This window comes from Taurulus bubalis (assembly GCF_910589615.1).
Source record: "Taurulus bubalis genome assembly, chromosome: 2".
Classification (NCBI taxonomy): Eukaryota; Metazoa; Chordata; class Actinopteri; order Perciformes; family Cottidae; genus Taurulus; species Taurulus bubalis.
This window is the reverse complement of record NC_136590.1, coordinates 28,198,292-28,223,623: the sequence shown is the minus strand read 5'-3', so window position 1 is coordinate 28,223,623 and position 25,332 is coordinate 28,198,292. Positions and strand designations below refer to the sequence as shown.

The 25,332-nt window shown below is 41.7% G+C and overlaps 1 protein-coding gene across 2 annotated transcripts in view; it reads right to left on the bottom strand.

The window, feature by feature from the left end:
* The window catches only part of zbtb16a (zinc finger and BTB domain containing 16a), a gene marked incomplete at both ends in the record, with an annotated part of 132,150 nt that overhangs the window by 62,629 nt on the left and 44,189 nt on the right, over window positions 1-25,332 (bottom strand). For both annotated transcript variants that reach the window (XM_079237629.1, XM_079237630.1), the window contains one exon: window positions 16,241-16,338. In XM_079237629.1, coding sequence (XP_079093755.1) covers window positions 16,241-16,338 — 98 coding nt within the window. The remainder of the gene's footprint in view (window positions 1-16,240; window positions 16,339-25,332) is intronic.

Here is a 25,332-nt window from a genome sequence, read left to right as displayed (position 1 = left end):
CCTCCGTTCTCTTTTTTTCTGTAAACAGTGAACCAAAAATGGCCAATTGAGAGCTGCAAAATCATGGCAGGAGTTTGTGGATGACCCCCTCCCCACATACACTCTCCCTCCCTTACCCCAGGTCAATAACCTGTAAAAGTTTAGTGTTTAGGGCCCATTATTTCCTCCTTTCAAGTCACACATTGTCAAAGGCAATGCTGAGTTTATTAAGGCTGGAGTCACAGGGCCCCAAGTGAAAAGCAGGGAATACCGAGATCACTTGGGTAGTAAAACTGTGAAAAAAAGAGGTAAATGTGTGAACCGGCAGAGAAATACTCTGAATTCTAAACTGGAAGTTGACAGGAATGTAATACCCTTGGTGCAAAATCAAAAAACACTGCAACATAAAAGTGTGAAGTTTTTTATAAAATCATTCAGAATATAAGACCAAGGTTTTTTTTTTTTTAGGTTTCAGTGTCTACATGTTCCCATGTCAGGGTGTGAAGATACGTTATTGATACAATGACCAAAAACATAACAAGGACATTGTTAAACTATTGTTGATGGGAGTCAGTTCGACTCAGGAAAGAGGCCAAGCTGAGCCAACAGAAACAACAGGAGGCATGGCTGAGAGTGCAGATGATATCCAAATGGCTAAACAACAGGAAATGCTTGAAACACGCAGTTTCATCTTTTTGTTTTGTTTTACTACACTCAGGTGCATTGATTTACATACTTGTTCAGTTTGTTTGATTCCAAAATCCTCTCCTCCATCCCATTAAATCTTCCACATAAAACATAATAAGAGCAGACTTCAAACGGGCAAATCGGATCAATTAGGGAAATCTCACATCAAGAGCTATTTAGGAGAATAAACGTACCTCAAATACCACAGAACATGTAGTCGTCAAGCCTGTGTTATCTGCCAAATGACACCATAAAGAGGTTACTAACTCTTTTCCGTTAGGTCATCTATTTTTCCACAAATGGGGTGTCAGAGTGAGGATATTATTTGGAGGGTAAAGTTAGATAAAGATGAAGAAACTCCCCCTATGTTCAGATTCTGTCCAGACCCACAGCAGAGATGACATTGAGATCCAATTAGTTATCATTTATGAGAGCCTGCGCTCAGCTTTCTGGCTGCCTTCATCAGCTGCTTTCATTTTGAGCTACAATAAAGTTGAAATACATTGCTTAAGGCATGAATACTGCATTATGCATGGACACATACCGTCCTAAATAAAGAGCAGACAAGGATAAACTGATTATCACTGTCGTAAAAAGTCTTAATTCTAAAAAGGTATTGAATATAGTTATTATTACTAATCTTCTTATTATATACACCTGAAAACTAGTGTTACAATTCCCCAAAAATGTGTTAATAATTTTCCTCTTTTGCCGGCCCTCTTCTTCCTTTAGACCCATGACTTTCTGCACGGGTCTCCTCACAGCTCTGGATATAGATACAGCAGAACTGATACTGTAGAGGCAATGACAGCTCTTGGCAGGCAGCCAAAAGTAGGGGTGTGTGTGTGTGTGTGTGTGTGTGTGTGTGTGTGTGTGTGTGTGTGTGTGTGTGGTGGGGGGATACAATCAGCTGAGGCAGAAATAGGCCAAATGGTGAATGTACGGTTCAAAGGGTTCGCCCGTCCTCTAGTTGCTCTCTGAGTAGGCCTTTTTTCACCATCTTTTCCTGCTGTTAAGTTTGTTGTTGAGTTATCAGGAAAAGGATTTGGCCGACGTGAATCTGATGTTTCTCAGTAGCTCAAAAGTAGCTTCTCAAATCTCAAATTGTGAATCACATTGTGACGAGCAGCGCACAAAAGAGAAATTCTTTTCAGATATCCCCTCATCCGGGGATTCCGGAAGTTGCATGATAGTGAACTGTTACATTAGAATATTATTTCTGGACAAGCATGGACAAGATCATGCTGTGAAGCCATGAAAATAGACTAAATAGCAATATTTTAGAAAAGATCAAGCACAAATTGTTTGCAACTTAAAAATAGTTTTCAATTCTGCTGAAGTTATCTTGACATTTAGGATTCTTTCTTATCAATTATTCATGCAATGCTAACACAAACAAAGCTATCTCTGCATGCATTTGACACATTTGAATTTGGAAAATTACTTTGACCACAAAGAAAAATCGATCAAACATGCAGTTACTTACCAACCAGTTAAGATTCACACAAGTTTAGTGTCATCTCCTGAAGTTCTAATATTGGCAAAGATGAACATGTAACAATTCGTGTTAAACTGTGCCACAGGCAACAAATGTGACAAGGGTGAGACACTTTCTATTTTTTCAGCTCCATCTGGATTTTGATGTTCAAGGAGCAGATTTAACCAAACTGATAGAATCATGGAGATTACATAGGATGTTATGTAACATTTTAATGGCTTGTGTAAGTCTTAAACTGGGTGACGGTTTGACAGAAACATCTGTATTGGCGCTGTGGGCTGTCGTCATGTTGGGTGCACTCATTGTGTCTTTGCACTCTTTACGTCTTTCAGTTTAACCCACAGAGATGTGTTTTGCATATTTAGTGGACACCACATGGAGAAAAGGCTCTCTTTAAAACCTCCACTGTATATTTACATACAACTGCCTTTTAAACCAGTTAATCTGGTTTTGTGTCAATGCATACTGTACAGGCATGATGCCATTGTTAGAAGATACAGGGTGATACTGTCATCCGCCTGTGGCATACAGGAAGTGAACGAAAGACTGATGGTGCCGTGATGTTACAATTTGTGGAATTCTGTCTGGGGATGTTCAAATACATTTTTTCTTACTTCCTCATACCAATTCCTGTACCTGAACTTGCATAGCGGACGATACAAAGCACCAATCCAATATCAGCGCGGTAAAAACTAAAGAAAGTTAAACAAGTCAGAAATAAAGTTTCTCGCCAAAAACAAAATGTTACAAGATTACATTACTCATTATGATAACGTTATAATTTACCTCCGCACAATGAAGCTTGAACACATAATTTAACTCAATGCAACCTCAGCTATTATCTCTCTTATTAGGTAGGGTGGTCCACTAAAAGGTTTGACCTTAGTGGGCTGTTAAAAACTGGGATCACAAATACTTTCTGTGAACTGGTTTATTCAAAATCCAACTTAACTTACAAAATAGTCTTGAAACCAACGTGAAACGCAATCGTGATAAGAACATGGACCTGAAAAAAAAATAAAAAATCATGATCCATTTTGTCACATCGCCCAACAATACTATATACCTCCTGCATGTAAACAAATATCTTATAATCATCATTAAATCAAACAGTGCATGTTTAGTGCATCTGTAAAGTATAGACTCTTTCAGAAACTGTCTGCCAGATAGTCAACTAATCAATACCCCCTAACCTCCGGGGGGGGGGGGGGGGGGGCATCCAAAAAGCCTTTTTACCCCTGGATTGAAGTGATTTTCTCTCTGACCAGCCATATTAGTATTCCATGGCCACTTGCTTGTTTTCAACAGTTATAACACAATATCCATGCTTTGCTTTTATGTCGCACCTCCCAGTGGAATTAGTAGCATAAAAGCAATCCTTGTGTGTCCTGGCTACTTCCAGATGGCTTTGGAAGTGCTTTTATCTTCTCCCTCTGCCCGCTCGCTCTGTCTGTCTGTCTCCTTTCACTTTCCCTTGCTTTCTTTCTCCCCCACCCCCCACATGAAAGTGCCGTCGGCAGATCTTTGCTTAGCCGGGTTCATTCTCTCTTCATCCGAAAATATAAAAGTTTCAAAGAGCATTTCATGAGGGAGCTCTTCCATAAATGGGATTCATAGCTTTCTAATCTGCGCTGCGAAATTGATCTAAAAAGTTTCCCAGAGCTATTGGCCAACTTACATAATGCAATAAAAGGTTGTGCCTGAGAGAATATTTACTTTTATTACCATTTGTGTCACAAACAATCCACCCCACTCTGTTTTCCCACTTGGGACCGTATAACAGAAACTAGATCCTTTGGAAAAAGAAGAAAAAAAAGCCATAATGACATTTCATTCAATTCACAAACATCTTTTAGTATGCTCAAGCAAATGTGGAACAAACTGTCAAAAAGATAGAGTCAAAGTCTTATTTCATTAAATAATATACGAGTATGCAACATAAAGATTATGCTGTACTGGGAAAATAAAATGTCACGTAATAATTCATTCAACTGACTGTCACATTGTGCAGTTAAGATACAAAGAAGAAAAAGTATTTGTCTGGCCATTTATTTAACGTGGGAATATCAGCGGGTAAATACAGTCTTGGTTGCCCTGGACATCAACAGGCCAATAATCTAACAGAAGCGACTGGTTAGGACATGAGAACACTAAAGCAACTGTCTACACTCATGTACAACCTGCCTAATTACAGACACTGACATGACACAATGAAAGAGCTGTCAAATTTGATTGGCCGACTTCCATTCCTACCGATGTCAGTGCATACCAGGGGTTCATTACAGAAGCTGCGACAAGTGGTAGTGGAAATCTAATAGCCAGCCTCGATGTATGACACACTGTTATATCATTACCAGAACAATGTTTTAGTGTTGAGCATAATGGCGCAGAAATCGGAGGCATTTTTTAAACTGGAACAGTGGTTTTACTCTTTTTTTTTTTCTCCTTTTTTTTCCACGGCTCCGGTCACACTCATGTAGAATAATACTTGGTTAACGTCCAGGTGTGACTATGTCCAGCTGGTGAGTAGATGATGTTAACAATAAATGAGGAGGATCGTCAGAGGACGCTCTGATTTGATGTGGCAGGAAGTGTTCAGCAGGCTGACAGCTACAGACCTTCAGCTGCGCTCACAGCAGACCGGACAGTTTACGAGACGTATTGACTTCAGCAACCGAGATGCCCTCCGCAACTGTGCACTATAGAGGACTGGATGTCACTCAACTTGCTTCAACTAAAGTCGGACAAAACTAAGCTTCTCATAATTGCCCCACATAATGCTACAAATGGCCTCACTCCTACATACATCTTCGAGCAACCGATCCCTTACACCAGCAAGCATCCACACCGAAACCCGTTGGTTACAGCCCGTTGCCAAACGTAAAACCAAAGGCGACTGCTCTTTTGCCGTCCTAGCATCCAGACTGTGGAGGGCGGAGCAAAAGTATGCTGGGAATTGTGTGAGGTTAAAGACACCATGTGCTGCTATTGATTAAGGTGATAAAGGTGTAACTAGTCCCACCCTAACAGGTATATTATAACAAAAACACACTATGCTTAAAGCAGGTGCCTATGTTCTGGAATTCACATTCATGCTCTTTTGCAGCTCTATTTTCGAACCACACACTTGATACTATTTTGATATTGAACTCTATACACACGTTAGTTGTAACTATAGAGTTAGTGTGTCTGACCAACACTGTCATGGCCATCACATCAGAAATGTGTTGGTTGTGTCATTACGGTCCATCAACACACAGACAACAAACACTGCATGTAAAGCAGCTCAGTGGTATTCTGCAAGCTGTCCCGGATAAATGTCGCACCGGTTAGTTTCTGCACTGTGTGTGTGTGTGTGTGTGTGTGTGTGTGTGTGTGCGCCTGTGGGTTTTACAGTTGAGCTCAAAAGATGCACGGTTGTGCATTCACGCGCACAAGGCAACACAAATCCATACTAGCCACAGGCTCCTCTCCAATCTATTTTCTGCTCAGCTGGTTTTAAATGAAGTTATTATGACTCATTAAAATGCCCACAAGCTTGTGGAAGTCGGCCAATTACGATTTAAATTTAGCCTCCTGCTCTCACAACCTTATCTCCCCCCTGTACTACCCACCTCTCATCACAGCCGCTGCTTTTTTCCCCCCTCTCGTATTTTGGGGGGTTTGCAATGCATTCAGAAACTCTCACACACACACACACACACACACACACACACACACACACACACACACACACACACACACACACACACACACACACACACAAGATATCCACATGAATATCTTTGCAATTACATATCAAAGGCAAACACAGTAAAACAAGAATACAACTCAAACAGGGCTTATATCAACATGTGCTCTCCAGACACGCATAGCAGCACCTCCTCCGAATGTGGCGAATACCACTAATTGCTATACAGAACACTGCACAACTGGACCTTGCCAGCACCCACTCACGCATGCACGCTTTTCAGTCTTTTATAAAGCTGAGCTTTTCCTTGGTAAACTGTGGTTTCCTTTTTATTTTTCAAAAAGCTCAACCGCACCATGGAGTATTTGCAGATACATGTCCATGTTCTTTTTTTTTTGCCAAGCATTAAAAAGGCCAGAAGGGTGTCACTGTCGCACGTAGACACTGTTTTGAACACTACTAGTTGTGTAGAGAGGACAAAGGCATTGCATTAGACTGCACTGTACTAGCCGGGTGTTTCCACTTCTCTGGTAAGTAAGAGAATACGTCTTCGGAGGGGGAATATGGTTACAATCATGATGAAGGGGATGTGCCTGGCGATTGCCTAAAACCAAGACTCATTGTGCCCAGATTAGCGGCATGGAAGACTCACGATCGGCTCTGCCATTCTCTCATTCTGACTCCTTGAGACAGCCTGAAGGACCCTTTGTCTAAAAAAAAGACACCCCCAGAATACCTGGAGACGGTTCCGCCTGATCCTGCTTCACCCCCTGTGAGCAATGCTCACTATTCAGCCAGAGAGCGCCACCTAAACACGACCTGATTTACAAACAAATGTCTGCAGCCAAATGCATCTCTTCCCTCTTTTCAAGTTAGTGTTGAGCGTGTGTGTGTGTGTGCGCGCGCCTGTAGCTTACCCCATGTGTGTGTATAATTGTGTGTGTGTGTGTGTGTGTTTCATTTGTGTATACACATGTGTTTATGAGTATGTGCATTCTACAGTATCATTCAAATTTCCAGGAGAGCAAATTAATTGGCAGCCTTTTGCAATAATTGACTTTTACCACAAACAGGCACACACACACACACACACACACACACACAGTCGCATGCAGTCTCTCTCTCAGACACATACACACACACGCTGCTCGCTGACAACAAAGCTGCTGGGAGGAGGGAGGGATGATGAAGTGAATCCAAAATTCAATCGACTGTGTTCTTGTTTTGAGCAGAAGGCACAAAGTGTACTGTACAGTGAGAGGCCATAAAACTCTCACTCTTCACCAAAAAAAACAAGAAAAAAAAGCAGCCTTTGGTAGACAGACGTTTCAGCAATCACCCTCCATCAAAACACTTTGTCTCGCATACAAAAATAAGACTTGGCATCAGAGCGGAATACCAAATCAGGCCCATTAAGGGAGCACAGGGGCACTCGCTACTTAGCAACCAAAAGGATTTAAAGCTGCAATATCCCTGGAATAAAAAGGAATAAGATCAAGTTCTTGTGTTTTTTCTTCTCGTCTGAAAATAGAGAGGGTTGAAAAGTCAACTTTGAGCTTCTCTGTCTAACTTTTTGATTGACAGGCTCTCGGAGCAACCAACACCACAGTAATTTGATTACAAACTAATCTGCAGCAGTGGTTTGTTTGATAAAAGGTGATTACTCGTGAGCTTATTTTATTAGCAGTCTTTGTGCTTGAGGGAAGGATTCATCACTTTAACACCCTATGGGACATCAGCTTGCGCAAATGATTTGTGCAAATGTTTTTTTTTTTTTTAAATTGTAAAGGTTATGCTAAGTGTATGATTAAAAGTAAATATGTTAGCTGTTCTGTGGATTTTGAGCATTGACTGAGTCGACTTGCTCATGACAACAGCATGGCATTAACTACTTATGCAACTTGTGTCGCACACAAATCGTAGAATACGGCGCTTGGTCAGTGGCCTTAAGCTCCAAGCTATGGCCCTTTTTCCCAGAGATTCCGCCATTAAAAAGGGTAAAGAAGATCGGCCATTACCCCGGCTTTGCTTTTTTTTACACCGAAACAAAACAGCAGCATAATATCATCCCAGTGTTTGATTTTAGATAGAATGCCGGCAGTTAGGGAGAAAAGGAGGCCTGACTTGTCCCACAACCGCGTCGGCATCTAGTGTGTATGTTCATGTATTTCCGCCAAAAGACCTTGATTCACCTCCGTGATGGCCTCCGTAGCGTAGGGGAGTTTAACGGTGAGCCCACTTTGCCTGCCCCCCCCCATTCCGTGCTATGGCCGATTGTGAATTGGGTCGCGATGGTTTGTTATTTGTAAAATAAAAGTAGGTTTGGTAAACACTGCTCTCGTGAGCCTGAATGTGAATATTTCAAAACCATGTTAGATTGTTTATCTTGTGCATAGAGAGCCAAAGTCCTTGTTAGCTGCCGTTCCACTCGCTTGTGTAACTCAATGCAATCTCTTGTAGTGGGTTTCTGATATCTTCTTTCTGAAGAAACACAATGTGTCCACATTCTAAGACGAGCGACAGATGGACGGGCCAGGCAACATTGCCATCCTTAGCTCAAAGGTGCCTCACATGCATCAGCACCTATGAATGCCATTTAATGGCAAACTATGATTTGTTCTTTTCTGCATCGACATGTTAGAAAACTAGTATTAGTCAGAGAGACATTCTTTGCTGGTGTGCGACAGATTTCTCAGCAGCGCAAATACCCACAGAGTATGTTCCTGGAAGTCAGTCCCAGGTAGAACCATGCCAAGTAAAATGACATAAGGCAACCGGCCATCAAGTTCCGAGTGTGCCTCCAGTCACGGAGCAGCCAGCCAGAGACTCCATCACCCAAAGGGTCATCACTCACACACTGTGCGGCATGGCTATTATTTGTGTCTTATTCTTTTAGAAACACTGCTTTTCCAAGAAGCCCGCGGCACAGGTACTCTGAGTTCTCGCAAAGGGGGGCCAGCTGCTCAGAGAAACGCGTTTTCAATGAAGTCACATTTGCTTAGTACAAAGACCTAACAAGTCTCCTCTCCCTCCCTCCTCACCTGTCTCTGGTAAAAAAATATCAGCCTGACAGCGATGGCTCATGCGACAGTATTATAAGTTGACCCCTGCGTTGTGTCACCTCTCACTTGCCTGTACCCGACTTGCCCTCCTCTCACGTAATATAACCCAGCCCAGATTTGTCCAGCTTCATAATCCCAGTGGCGTTGGGAACAGTAAATCAACAGGTCAGGGGAAGTTTATTACAAGAAGTGCAGAGGAAGGGGGAGCTTTAAGTTGCAGAGGGGGAGTAATGTTATGCTACTAAAGCATGAGCTACTGCCGTTTATCCACTCTGTCATTCTGTGTTAATGTACGGAAACAGAAGAAACATACTGTATGCATGTGTGTTAGCTCTTGCAAGACAGAACATCAGCTGTGGTAAAAAAAATGTACATGTAAACCGTTTCACACTTTGGGCCATATTAAAAAAAAAAAAAAAAATCCTGAACTACTTCTTTTCCTACTACTTGCTTTTAATAGCACCCCTCTCTCCCCTGAGTCTCTAGCCTCCATTCTCACTCATGCATACACACACAGCCACAGAGAGAGAGAGAGAGAGAGAGAGAGAGAGAGAGAGAGAGAGACTCACACACACACACCCACATTTAGGAATTTGTGGCCTGGAAGGCAGTCAAGTTTCATTAATTTCTGGGTTTGGGTACAGTACAGTGTGTTCCTGGACTCACATCTGCGAGCGATCATAAATTCTGGAATGCTGGCAGAACATCCAGACCTGCCGGCACAAATATGTCGTCATCACAGAGGGAAGAACCGGCGCAACGCCAAAACAGCCGACTAGCCGACAGCCAAACAGCCAAACAAACGCCACGGAGATGGAAACACAGACAATGAGCAATTGGAAAGCAGCCCTCACGCCTCGCTGTGTTCATATCCAAATTCTTTGCATTTTTTCTCATCTAAATGCTCTGGACATTTACGTGGGCATTTGACTCCCACACTCAGACTGGGATCAGATTGGGATGAGATGGGAACAAAGCTCGTAATTTTTGACAGAGCCAAGATGAACATCTGGTCAGGGAACAGGAGGAAAACTAGACCTTTGGCTAACTTTTAACACGTTTACAATAATGTGAGATAATGTGCAACGATCAAGTCAAATACACTAAGAATGAGATACTCCTCAGGTGCACAGATGCATGCAGTAGTCAGTATTTATCTGTATCTAATATACAATTATGTATTATAAAATGGCTCAGGACGCCATTACTCCAATTTCTTTCCAAAAAAGAAATTGTTAACTGCTATATTATTGCTGCAACATTTTTATTGAGCACCCTTAAGTAATCTATTCCACCTTTGCTTTTTTTTTGCATAAAACAAACCAGATCAACCAAAAGGGAACATGGTGCTTTGCTCCCAACAGATGTTCCTAAAAGACAAATTCCCCTCAGGGCTGGTCAGGAACACTATTCTAAACTGCAAAACCTCACTCTGGAAATACACTGTACTGGCTGACTAATGCACAAACCAAACACAGGCATACCAAGCTGATGAAGCCTGTGTGACACACTGTCAGACGGTGCAAGCATATGACCCGAAAAGCCAGGGGATTATCTTGTCATGTTAAGTCATGTTTCCAACAAAAATTCCCTTGCTTAGCAGATACGCCCCACATACTGCTTTGACTGCAGATATGTGGAAGAGTGACTGGATTGTTGAAATTTGTTCAAATAAATCATATAAAAGTAGTGTATGTTAGGATTGGGTTTGACATCTGTGCCATTATAATATAAATACTTGCATGTATTGTTTGCAGAGTATCAGATTGGATAAACTGCCTAGTGCATCAGTGTTACAGAAAGATGTTTTCCAAAATACAGCCTGAAGTAAGAAGTACTTCCCGATATAAGTATACTTGCTTAAGAATCTAACTACGCAAATTCAGGTACTTTTGAATTATTAATGAATAATCCACAATGTTCCATACTTATTACTCTTTTGGTTCCCACACTACCATCGCTCCATTCATATACCATCAAAATGTGCCCTTGAGCAACACACTTAGCCCACGACTGCTGGTTAAATAAAGATGGATCTTTTTTTAATTTCGTTTCAAAAAAGGGCTTCAGGTCTGACACACATACTCAGCTAGCTAATCCGGGAAATCTGTACTATGTCGACATACTGTGAACATAGGATTAGATCCCTTAAGCTATAATGGCAGTGAGAGGAAAAGTTGGTACTAGCATAGATGGTGAGACGGTTGTTCAGGGAGTCTTATTGGTAATCTTATTACATCTTATTATTATATACAGTTCGCTCTGAAAACATACTTGAATCATTTAAGCCTGGTCCGGTCTTGTTTGAGGAGCCTCCACGCACACATCAAAAACATTGTTTTTCTCCCAGTGGACTATTTCACTTTCTTCAAGTGGAAGGAAAACATAAAAAATACATATATGGGTGTATATTTTACTACTTTGTACCACTTTGACTGTAGATTTATCCTAAATGAAAAAGTTAGCATTAAATCATGCCTAATTTGCATATTGGAATACAATACATTTAAGAAAACTTGGAATACACAAAAACATATTGCCATTTATGATACATATATTTAAAGGACATTAAAACAAAGAAGATGTCCACCTCAATAGCATTAAGATACTCAGTTCTGTTCATATATAATTCACAGCATGTTATTAATTAGACACTAACCATTTTGCTGAGCAAAAAAAAAAGTATTGTGGCGACTGTGGTTAAGTTATTAGCATGCCCGTCTTTCAATCAGAGGGTTGGTGGTTGGTGGTTCGTGCCCCGGCCCTGCTAGTCCATGTCATTGTGTCCTTGAGCAAGACACTCAACCCCTAATTGCTCCCCGTTGCTGCGTCTACGGTGTATAGAGCAAAAATGTAAGTCGCTTTGGATAAAAGCGTCAGCTAAATGAAATGTAATGTAATGTATTGAGGGCCGCAACTCAGCCAGAGTTTTGACTGAATCCATAATTACTCTTATTATTCTGGGGTGTCATTGTGGTTTAGTAACTACTGTTTCAGGACCGTAATCAAGTACAAAACATGAAGTATTTGGATTTCTATTGGTGAATGTTTTTGCATTAAAATTGGTCACAGTTTACAGAAAATACTGACATTATTGTCCTTCGGCAGTGTAAAAGTGGTGCTATCATTTAAAGAAAACAGTATGTAGGACCTCCACATGCACCCCAAAAGGGGCTGAGTCACAGCGCTAACCCCCATCGGCAGGCTTCGGCTCAGCAAACAGTCAAACACTAAACGTCAGGTGGAGATAAAAAACAACAACGTGGTGAGAGGACAGACAGAACGAGAGGGAAAAAAATAAATAGCTGGCACAAGGTAGACTGTACATACTGTACCCTCAGCGGTGGCAGAAAGCCCAGGCTGGCAATGGGCCAAGTCTTCTGTACAAGCACAGAGAGACAGACAGATAATCAGTCAGACAGACAGAGTGAGAGACAGAGTGGAAAGCACAGAGGAGGGAGGGAGGCAGCAGCGGCGTCTGAAATGCTCCACATCCACAACACACTGCGCATATCAAAAAGCCTCTCCACTCTCTTGCTTCATCTCCACAATATTCTGTCTTTTCTGAAGCGAGCTGAAGGATGATGGCGGCAATGGTGGAGAGGGAAGGGGGGGGGGTTGAGGGTTCTGGGACTCGGTGAAGTGTCATCATTACAGAGAGACACGATAAAAATCGAGACGCGGCATCAGCCCGAGAAAAGCCTTGAAAGTCAAACGGTGGAGGTGGTGGAGGAGGAAAAAAAGTGCAACAACAAAAAAAGACAACAAAAACTATCAAAGAAGCTTTGCCTCGGTGCCGTCTCTTCCCTAACCGTCGCCCGTCTTGACAGAAGCGCTTGTCTCGCCTTTTACGCCAGACCAAAGCGGCTATGAATCAACACTGATGTGTGTAACAGTACAGGTTGATGTTGTGCGTCAACACAGCTCCGCTTGGAAAGAGTGAAAAAAAAAAAAAAAAAAAAAGAACGAAAGAGAAAAAGTTTGTGCACTTGCTGCCTTCTGTAGCTAAAAATACACCGGCCACATCTTCCGCTTGGTTGCCTTTCTCAAAAGGTGGAGAATGTGGTTCTTCCTCGAGTTCTCAGTGTTCTTTTTTTTCCCATTTGATCTCCTATCAACAGTTTTCATCTTATTTAAATGGGTACATATTGTGAGTTATCATTAACCTGTTGACATCGCAGTCGATTTTGAAATGATCTACTTTCTGTTGGAAATCTGCTCGGATAATACATACCTCAGTGTGGTCGAAGCAAACACAAGCACGGCCTGGAAGACCGTATTTATGTTAAAAGTTTCATCATCATTTTCACACCTTTCAAACTATATTAATTAAAGTGATCCTGACCCATGTACCCGGCATGTTTTTCCTTCCGTACACCTTGCCTCTATGGGAAACTAAACCAAGGCCGTCCCTCAACATTAAACATACAATTGAGACAAAATTATTAAAATAAATATGAAACTAACTAAACTAACGTTTCTTCTTAGTCCTTAAGTCTTTTTTTGCATTTAAAGTAGTGAGAATAAACGTTGTGCCTGCTGGCTGTTAAATCACCTATACATTATTCAAGGTGTATATTTGCATTGTATGAATGAGGTGCTCAAAATATTCTGGTAATTCATAGCCGAAGAAGATGTATAATTCCCAACATTATATACACGTATCCATACTTTTAGCTAGAAATGTGCATGTAGAAAATATCCAATAACAGCAGAAGATGAAAGAGGCCTGTTGTAGCTTAATTCTTCCTGAAAACATAATATTTGTTAAAAGCTACTTTTATTATCCTACTATTTTCTTTAAATGTTGTATTATCCTTTTTATACTAATACTTTACTGTTATCACTACTGGCTGCTACTCTTATTATTACCACAACTTCCACTACTGTTATATATACAACCCAAACTCCAAATCTACTACAATCCAAAACACACAGTAACTACAAAACGAGCACCTTCATCCAGTAGAAAGAGGTGGTACTGACTAAAAATGGTATTCAGTAATACTATCAAAACAATAAATTAACAAAACACCAAATAGATGTTGAGGAACCTAGATCCATGTCAGCAGCCAGAGTGTGGCTCTCTCAGGCTAATCTCCACTGGAGCATGCAGAGAGCTGCACACACGTCAGGAAGAGGCAACATGCATCAGGATTACCTCGACTCACCCTCAGCTTCCACTTTGTCATAACTTCTGATTTAAAGGCAACATTTTCAAATGAGCTGCACAAGATGATGTTACACAAAATAGGAGCCGGCTATAGGTCACAGGCTGGAGCACATTGTGGGCCACACACACACACACACACACACACACGCACACACACACACACACACACACACACACACACCTAATACGTTCCTGTGACAGAGTTCCCTTCTCTCTCACTTTGACAACTGAGTGAGAAGGGGAGCGCGCATTTGCAGCAGGGACTGCGGAAACGGGGCGTAATTCTTAAATAAACAGCAACTATTTCCTCAGAGCAACTTTTGTTTTTGACGTGCTGAGTCGTGTGTTGAGACAATTCACTGGCACAGCGTGCATTCGTCATTCATCTTTGTCACAACAGAGCAGGAGTGTCAGCATCCATCGCAGTCATTGTTTAAGTTTTTGGTGAGATACGAACAAACAAACAAATGATCCTGGCAATTATCGTTTTCTGTCTACTGGGGGGTGAGGAGGTGGAGGGTAGGTGGAGGAGTAGCACTTCCGACAACAACGATGCCAAGTAGACAATTCAGACCACTTACTGTGCTTCATTGGAAAACATACGGGGTAGTGAACAGAGGGCTCAACTTCTGGGCCAAAGTCAACACATGGATTTGGGGTTGTGTGCGTTGTTGTGTGCGTTTGTGAGTGAGTGAGTGAGTGAGTGCGCGCGCGCGTGTGGGTGGGTGTTTTGGTGTGAGTGTGCAGAAGGGGTTTCCTCAGGGGTCCCATGGCTTTTACAGTGTCTCAATAAACCATCTGCACTTAGGGCCTAAGGAATGAGGAGCTCTTTGCTGCCTATAAAAGACGGCCCATGCCATTAAAACAGTGCTACGCTAAGTAGGCTCAGAGCACAGGGACTGCTGCGGCGTCTGTGTGTGTTTGGAGGCGGGTGTAAAAGTGCCAAACTGGACCAATCAATGCATCTTGTGTTCTGACTTGTACTGCCTGTTAGACCTCTAATGTCGCTGAGGTGCAGAGTGACAGGATGATGATGTGCAGGCACCTCTTTGGTTGGGTTTCACAGAGCTGCTAAGCTTTATTGGGCTACACTAAATTCAAGAGTTTTTTGTCGTCCATAAGTCACTGAAATTGACTTATGCTCCACATTCACATGTTTAAAACTATTATATTTATAATAGGGCTGCGGCTATCGCTTATTTTAGTAATCGAGTATTCTACCGTTTATTCCATCGCTTAATCGAGTTATCCGATAAAAAATGTACTACGGAGCAATAGTCAATATACAAAAGATAAATTAAAACTGAACAACGCATAGGTTTCCTTCTTAGAGAAATCCACATTATGTATTGCTCAAATTGCATTGAATGTTTTTTGTCAAAGCTAAATCATCATAATGTAACATCTGTTAACGCTAGCTGCGTTATAATGTCCCACCAGCTGCTAACAGCTCACGATTTCAACACAAATGTGTTGTCCTATCCAATGTGTGCACCTCTGATTAGAGACACTGCTGACCCGCACCCGGCAGTTGAGGGAGGGGGTTAAACAATGACTTTTAGTAATTGATTTACTTGAGTTTCTCGAGGAACTTGTTTGTGCCCTAATTCATTGTGAGGTAAAGCATGTGGAAAGCAACTTATCCCGTTCCTCAGCTCTCAGGCGGCAACATTCATTGTATGTATGTATGTATGTATGTATGTATGTATGTATGTATGTATATATATATATATATATATATAGTGTTAAAATCCGATACAAATACTGATTGTGTTATACAATGTTATTATAGTAAATAAATCAATTTGAATTGTGAATGGGTGTAAATCACATTTAAGTCAGTCCTTGCTTCAGGGCATATGAGTATCAATCTAGAAGAAAAACTGATTTTCTCTCCCTTCAAAAGGAAATGTTTTTGCATGTTTAGCACATCTATTTAGAATCACATATACTTAGCGTTTAGCTATTTCATTCAGTAGTGAAACTCAGCATATGAAATGTAATAGCAGTAATGAACACTACTGTTAAAAAAGAAAAGTAAAGAGCTTTTCCCTACAATCAGAAGTATGAAATGAAAACAGGACGCACTTCTCACTGAACAGTGATCAGAGAGCGGGGTTGTGGTTTTTAGGTTGGTTTGATTTCTTTACCTGAATGAGACAGCAAATGCATCCGTAGACGGAGGCTGTCCAGGAAGCTCTTTCCACACAGCTCACAGCCGTAGGTCTTCATTCCACTGTGCATCTTCCTGTTGACGAAAAGTAGAACAAACATGTTAAGCTCTGGAAACAATACTGTTTTCATCAGACAAAGATTAATGTGCATGATGCTTGTATCCCTCACAAACTGGCTTTTAATGACTTCTTTTTTATTTTACTTTATTTTTCACAGCTAATAACTAATAAGCATTTAGCCTTCTGCATTTTAAGGAACTCCCCACTCCATCAGTCATAACGTTAGCGCATAACAATAACCATCAGCGCAACGAGCCGTCCAGCAATAACACATTTGTTTTCCACAGGGAGCACCAGACCATGACTTGGTGCTGTAAATCTCAAGATGCTATTCAAGCAGAGGCATTATCAACCACCTACATCTTAAGTGCTGCAGATGGGTAAGGTTCCATCAAGTGAAATGGAATGATTTTCAGGCAAACACAGAGGGCAGCTACTTAAGTCTTATGAACCATTTATGGGCCAGTTTTTGACTACTGCTGTGTAATCTATAAGGTGATGTATAGCTTAAAGCTAAATCTGATATGACTTGTATTTTTGTTTGTTACAAATGGACAGTCATTAGGCTGTAAGCGCACAAGGTCAGACAAGACTAAGGTTCACTATTTGATTATTTGGGAAAGGCCTTGAAGGTTAGGTTCGGAAATAACATCTGACAACACAAAGTCTAGCCCCACGACTCTGTTACGAAATCCTCATTGACCCCACGGCTCGGTACAAAGCATATTATTCTTGAGAGATATCTGAAAGTGCTCTAAAGCAATTAAGGTGACACGAATTGCCAAACAACTGCCACAGTGCCTTAAGCCTCCCGAGAACTTCAAATACCTCGCCTTGAGTAAGGTTCACAAAGGCGCACACACCCACGATACCAATGATTTTATTTTCCCCAAGTTGTTACCGTTTCAGATTTGGTACATTTAATCTTCAAAAACTGTTGCTCTCTCTCACACAGAGGCTCTTTTTGATAAGGATGTGGACAGTTTAAATCAAGATGGGGAAAAAACGCTGAATATGATTTTAGTTTGACTGGCATGTTTCTGGATACAGAATTCAAAAGGAAATGAGAAAAGGAAATGAAAATATCAAGGTTAGATTTTGGTCACCTAGGAATGGAACAACACTTCGATATAGATACAAATAAAACATGAAGATGAGCATTTTGTAATAACAAATAAACTCTTTATGCTTTACTGTCCAAAATATGATGCTCAGAATAATCTTAAAAAGGTACTATAAACTAAATTCAGAGTATACATATTGCCTCCACATGGCTCTCAACGTAGAAGCTAACGATGCTAACCGGGCTAACAGTGCAAACGAGGACAACGGTGCCGACAGAGCTAACAGTGCCTGAGGGGGAACTGCAGGGTTCAATAGCACAAGAGAACAAAACTTGATAGAGACAGTATGACTTTGTTTAGTTCTTGTTCACATTTTCTCTTCTTTAATTCATTATTCATATTAGTGAATGTATAGGTAGAGTCCCAATTCACACTCTGTATGAAAACATACCAGTTGTGGTTGTCAACATTCGAAGAAGAATTGTTCTCGATTTTCGTAATGTTAAACGAAAAGAACAAAAATGTGCACAGGATAAGTGCACGATACTACACGCTTCTGGCATCCAAATCCAGACTGCGTCAAGCAGAACGATTTCATAGTCTCTGTCGACGAGTCAGGTGGCGCAGTGATCAGCCAAGTACATTCTTGGGGAAACAATGCCCTTGATAAGAGATCTGCTCAACTTGGGCGAGATGACAGCCATCCATCTTAGAGTCTCTCAACAAAGCCGCAGAGGAGGAGGTGGTGCCACTCTCCCAAAACATGACTGATTGATGTCAGATGTCAAATGCAAATTGATTTACAGCTCTCTTTTGTGCCTTGAGAGGGGTAGGGAGAGACGGAGCGGGGATGGGACCGAGGCAGACAGAGAGAGATTATAGCGGGTGTTATGGCGGTGGCTGCAGGAGTTATTAAGCAATGAAGTCTGGTTTGACTTCAGTGACTATTAATTGCTGCAAAACATCCTTGAAACCTGACAAGAACAGTGGTGTAGAAAAACTGAGGTGTGAAAAAAAATCACAGTGGGGTTGAAGAAGTCGTGATAGCCGTTTTAGTGGTTTGAATTTGTGGAGAGACCCTGGAAACTAAAGGCAGAATGACAGCCCTCTGGCAAGCAGTGAGTGATTAAAAGGCGCTATAAATGCCAAATGCACCCAGAAGGGAAAGAAGACACTTGAAAAGCCAAAACAAGGAGAGAAAGTGACAGAGAGAGAGAGAGAGACAGGAATAACTGCTGAGAATGGGAATGCTACTTTGACACTAAGATATCAGTCTGTGACGATACATTTAATCCAGACGTTGGATCAATAATGCATTGTACTTTAATGAAAGTTTCCCACTTTTCCCAGAATGCCCTAGCAGCACAGAAATCTGAATTTGTAGCGTTCAACCTAAAACAGGCATGCAGACAGTTGTCAGTTGTACATGCAGTTAGACAAATCCATAGCAATGGACTTACAGCTGAATTGCATCATGGTCTATTGAGGCATCCCCCAGGATTGGTGGGATGCAATTTCTGAGGACAGAAATTCACTAACAAAAAAAACAAATGGACAAAGGAATGGAACCAGATTTCTTTTTTTTCCTATCAGGATCACAGGTGATGTACTCGTACACTTCCACTCCAATGAAGGGAAAACGTGCGCAAGCGGTAAACCACAACAACACACATGGAGCACAAAGCCTTTCAAAGGCCCTTTGTGTCCCTCCTCAATCTGACCATTGTGCCCCCCAGACAGAGCACTGATAAGGTATGGATGGACTTATTAAGGCCACCAGAAGTGGAAGCAATGCCATGTATTTTCACTGTGAATGTAGTGTTGATGAGCAAAGTGCAGTGTGTATGTCCGTAACTGCAAAAGCTAGCACTACCCACTGAAACAGCACATTACTTGATGTTCAACAGAATGGCAACAGCACCTGTTCCAGCAATTCAGTCCGTCAAAGGGAAGGTTTAGGACTAAGCCTATCCTATTGAAACACTAATGGTACCCTTACTTTTGTCATTTGACTGTATTTAGTCAATAGAGTACAGAGCTTCTTTTCACAAGTAAGTGTAGGTTTCAAGTGCAATTTCTTTATGAAAAGTAATGTCCAAATTGTATAGCCGTGGCATAAAGCTGTTTGAAAGGGGGGGACCACGGCTTGGCCCAGCATGTATCCGGCATACTTGGCTGATGAGATTCATGCCAGACTCGTGATGAATGAAGCACCAAAATCAGGTTACGTACAATGGTCCAGTTTGTGGCTGCTGGCAATGCTTATAAGCAAACCCAAGTGCCGCTAACAGAGTGTGATTCTCTGAGCAAATCAGCCAAAGTACACTCAATGAGCAGCCAAATTTAACCGTACCTGTAACTGGCCCCAGAGGATCAAATGTGAGCCTGTCATCGTGTCTGGTGACAGAGAGGAAGCGGCCTCCCCACTTATGAAACATAGGGAATTGTAGAGGGATAAAGGTTAACAAACTAAGCTAATAATATATTGTAATTCAGCTCCAACAAGATTTAATGATATATAAAAGGATACTAAAGTATATTGTCCCAGTTCAGTGATTGAGCTCGGCTAGACCTCCCTACACATACAACACAGACGCACATGCCTCCACACACACACACACACCTCAAATCCCATCGTAACTGTCTGCTTTCATGTTGTGCTTCTGAAATAGATGATGAGAGGTAGGTGTGTGTGTGTGTGTGTGTGTGTGTGTGTGTGTGTGTGTGTGTGTGTGTGTGTGTGTGTGTGTGTGTGTGTGTGTGTGTGTGTGTGTACGCGCGCGCGCGCCCAGGGAGGGAGGGAGGGTGATTTGAAACAGACTGACTGCAGCCATTAAGGAAGTTCACATAAAACTCTCTCAGGCCATTTACTCAGTTAATAATCGACTTTGTCCAACAGTCACTTTTGACAACGGCAATAAATTTAAAATTTATGTCAACAAAACATATGCTGATCACCTCGTGCAGTGTGCTTCCTCGTAAAATCCAGCCAAACCGAGGGCTGTCTGAATGCAAGTGTGTGCGTTTGAAATGTGAGCCGATTACAGGCCTTGGTTATTGAGTCGTAACAGCTTGCCTCGTGTAATTCAGAACTTTTTCTCCAATTTTGCCGCTGGACTTGGCTGGCCATATATCATAACCAGCACTGCATTTGGAGAAATAAAGACCCAAGCTACCCACCTGCTCTTCTACAATACTCGTAATATAAAACCGTTAGAAAAGTCTACGGTGATCTACTGCTGCTGCTGCTACTACACACTGCAACAAATGAAACAACCTTCATGGTCCTTCAGCTTATCCAGATCCCAGATGATTGGGCTTCGACAGAGACAGTGGAACTACTGTCAACCCTCATTATATATCAAGACTAAACCTCTGCGCCTTGGTTGAAGAGCCTCTACATGGACGTATAACTGAATACAGTTACACCATTTGGCCACTATTTTGCCTCAAACCGTGGCACTCTTCCTGACGGCTTGGCCCCTACACTAACAAAGTATCAGCATGGGCGGGGCCAAAACACCCCAGTAGCGTCTATCATTGGCTCATTTTCCATAACCAGTCTAGCATTACAATTACACCACAGCACTGCGTCTACGTTACTTTAACATGTAGCCAAACTGAATCCATAACACCACAAAATACCCATGTTTATTTTTTTTCAGCTGTTATTCTCTCTCACGTCACTATTTTCTGCAATCAAACGATTTAACAAAGAAGAAAAGCAGAGCCATGCATCATGAATTGCACTTATTTCTCATGTCTAGCCTAAAATATATTTTATCCTCAGCAGTTGAGTGTTGTTCTCTACCCTCATCTATCCTTTCATCTTTCCATTTTTTCCCCTCCATCCTCCGTTTGTGAAGGGAGGTATAAAACAACCTGCAACGACGTTCGGGAATGAAAGCTTTGGGGGGTGAGGAATGAGGGGGTTTCAATAGAGAGAAGAAAACACTAAAAGATTAAGGGAGGCAATTGATACGAGGTGGTAAATTGAAGAAAGGCCGCGTGTTTTGAGAGACAGAGAGAGACAGAGAGAGAGACAGAGAGTGTGGCTGTTTGTTCATTAGTTCTGTTGGTCAGAGGAAAATAACTGATAATTGGGGAAAGAAGGGCCTGTGAATAAAGATTGGACCCAAGTAGCAAAGGGGTCGGTGAGCATCTTGTGGGCATCTAAGAGACATTTTTGTGACAAGCCAAAGAGTTGACAAGGAAATTGACTTACAACCCTGTTTATATCTCACATTAACTATTAGATTAGCAGAAAAGACAAACACTTTTGAACCTATTCTTAACTGTTTCCGTTTTCTCCAAGATGCATTCAGTGTTTTCAGAAGTTGGCCTATAGGTACCACCAGGGATGGGCTTTTTGCTAGGATAACCATAGCACCCCTCAGAAATTGCTGTGGTTTATTTATAATTTTTTATTTTGTAATACCTTAGAATAGCTATATTTTATTGAGTCTGTTTGTTTGAAGGTCAAAGTGTGGAAGCACATGAGTTTTCTGACAGGGGATTTCCAGCGGCACACGCAGGAGCAGAGAAAAAATGCACGTTCACGGAATGCATCGAAAAATCCACAATGCCTGCAGCACATTTCACCGGGGTATGTGAGTGGAGTGAGGCGCTGAGAACTTCCACTCCTCACTCACGGAGCTGCTCATTCCCTCTGCTCTCCAGCTCAAAGCCGCTCCGTTCAATAACACTCCGCTGTAAACTTGGATTTAGACCGCTCACTCCCAAAAAAAGGGAGACAAGCTACATTGTATTTTAATTAGGGCTGTACCAGTGGCATGCTTTTTGTGTCCAAAGTTTCCATCGAGGTTTTCGACATCACCCTACATCTTCGAACAAAATGCTCAATTTGAATGAAGTGATTCGTCAGATTAAATGAGTCAGTCTTTTTTCATTAAATCAACTTTCCTTAATTTATATAAGTCGTCAGTTTTGTTTGATTGCTGCAAGACCACCCCTTTCATGCAGGTGCATCCTCTACACTGTTTTTTTGACTGCTGCCTGCTTCTTGTGTGCAAGCCCTGTTCCTGGCATACTTCAGGTGTTTTGGCAGCACAGCATTGTGAGCTATGCTAAGTGTGTGTTAGCTCTAAGCTATTATTAAGCTGTGGTAATGTGCCATTACGGCTGATTTGATTTATTTATTTAAACTGTCAGATTGTTATTTGCCAAAATATAAATGCAGCCGTCAACATTGTGGTTCTCGATGAGCATCAGATGCATGCACACAACACACAAAATGTATACTCTAGACATGACTATTAACAAAGTGTTCCATTCATACATTATCTGTATTTAATAATGCATGCACACTGATCCCAATAAATATTCAAGACACAGATTGGGCTACAATTTGAAGCTAGCGTAAGCACAAAGACAGGAGCTGGCAACAATCACCCGACATAATTGCAAGGCAGTAACAGAGCATGTAACGTGATGTTAATAGCAAACACAGGTCACTAAGCACTGCACAGCAAACACAGGTCAATACAAAAAAGACTTGAGTTTTAAAAATCATCCACGGTATAATTGGGATAATGCACTCTAAAAGTAAGAGCCCAACCAACGGTACATCAATTTGGGGATAAAAGCACAGGCATTGCCGCACACAAAACTCCCTGTCGTGGTGAACAAAGGCAAAATGATGCACGAGGCGATTCAGTGACACTTTGGTGGCTGATCCTAATGTGGCCATAAGTGGCGCAGTGTGCCACTGCCACCTCTTATTTTGGTTTTCTGACAGAGGGAGAAGGAAGAGGAGGAGCAAGGGACTTTTGTCAACATAAATTGCCAGTCCATTAGTGCGCTGCCCATGTCACACGGACAAACATGGTGGGAGAAGTAAAAGGCTGAGAGGGGAAATAGTGGCCATGGTGTTCAATGAAACAAAAGGATCACTAGCAGGAAAAATAAATTAAAAATGAGATCATATCAAGATGTAACTAAATTTCATCCCATGTTTAGAAAAAAGAAATGGGGAAAACATGGTGTCATCTATTTGCTGAAGTCCTTGAAAGCTCAGCGACATACACATATCTCGGGGCAGCATGTGTGGCTTTTAGCATTTACATGAGTCATTTTGTGGCAGTCTGAAGAAGCAGGTGAAAGAAAAGCTCCCTTTCTGTCATTTTATCCCTGCTTTTAAGCCTCCCCAATTCCATTGCCCTCCCACCCCTCTGTCTTTGCTCAATCAAAATGTATCAGGCAGGCTGCCGTAGCACCGGTCGGCGTGGGCTGTTTATCCTGAGTCCTCCTGCACATATCAATGACTTGGCCCCCGTTGTCCCCTGGCGGGGAGACGTTCATAGAAATTCAAGCCACACACGCAAACGGCGAGGCACTCGTGTTGAGCATAGATGAGTAGCAGGGCACGAGGAAAAGAGGAGGAACAGGAGGGTGGTGAGGGAGAGCGCAAATGCCTTTCATCTTCACTGTGTTATTTATAATATCACCAACATTGCCACCCCCAAATTTGCCCTGAGGGCGTGGAGAGAGGAAGAAAGAAAAAAAAGCTAAATCACGTTGAACAAATTAACAGTAAACATGTTTCCTTGCTTGATTGACACAGTCCCTGGCTCAGCCAATTAGGAGTGTACAGTGTATATCACCTGTAATGGTGATGTCAACCTTTGGCGGCAGTGAGATATATCACTTTCTCTCAACTATCGTCAATATCTGATCAGTGTGGGTTTGATAATGTGTGCAATTTTGACAGCTGGCTGAAAGCAGTTAGGTTAACGATATATGCAAGTTTCATTAAAATCCAATCAGTCATGTCTGAGTTAGCCCACAAGAAGTGTCCTAACCTACAGCTCTAATTAATGTATTGCACAAACTCCTAATGGCGTTACACGTAGCTTCGAGCTGCATTTTATGTCTCCGAAGACACCATTACCAATAAATCCTTTTGCTTTCAGCCGCCAACATATGTCCCTTTTCCCCGTTACTTGTTTAAAGAATAACGGGCTGAATGAGAACTGAGATGGAGATTCCGACCCGAGTAGGCTACCAACTGAGTGAAGTTTGTATTATTTAATATACACCTGGCGTAATGAGAGTCCACTTAAAAGTAGTGCCGTTACCTACACAAGTATTGTAAATGCCTCCAATTCATCCTAAAATGCTGGATCGGGTATCAATGAGTATGAGAGTTGATCCTATAGCACGTTTGCATATCATGTATCAATTTATTCACGCTACACAGGAACAACAACAACATAAGCACTTGCTACCTAATCCTTACATCTGGCCCGATTGGTACTTCACAAGTGCAACTCTCAGAAGTGAGACGGCTCACTATTTAGTTACTTCCATCCTCAGCTCCGGGGGGAAAAAACAACTGCTGGAGAAGTGGCAGCGCTGAATTTAATGATATGAGGTGAGTAAAGTGTCATCAGACTACATCAGTGAAGGAATTTAAGAACTTACTTTGCCAGCAAAGCCTTAATTAATGACCATCGTGATTGCAAGGAACGCTCACATCGCTTCTCAGAATCAATCCCCGAATAAATGTAGTAAACGTACTTCTAATTGTAAAGTTATAAATGAGTGACATAGCACAAGACATAATGACGAAACACTATGTTGGCTATATGTCTTACTTGCTCACAAGTTGTGCGTAAAGAATCTTGCTCTAGATTCTCAATTTCATCCCACAGACTGTTTTGCTGCCTTTTTGGATCCAGCCCAAGAAGAATCTCCTTAAAGTAAAATATATGTTGTCTTAATATTAATGCAGAAGAAATCGCTTTATTGTTACAGTAATAAGCAAAGAAAAAGTATCCAATTACATTTGGACTAATCATCACCACCCAAGCATGATTGCTACCTAAACACTTGCGGCTAGAAGAGCCTGGCGTCTCAGGTAACAGAAAGGGAATATCGCAAGGAACTTTTAATTGTGCTTCCTGGGCAGTAAGTTACTATTTC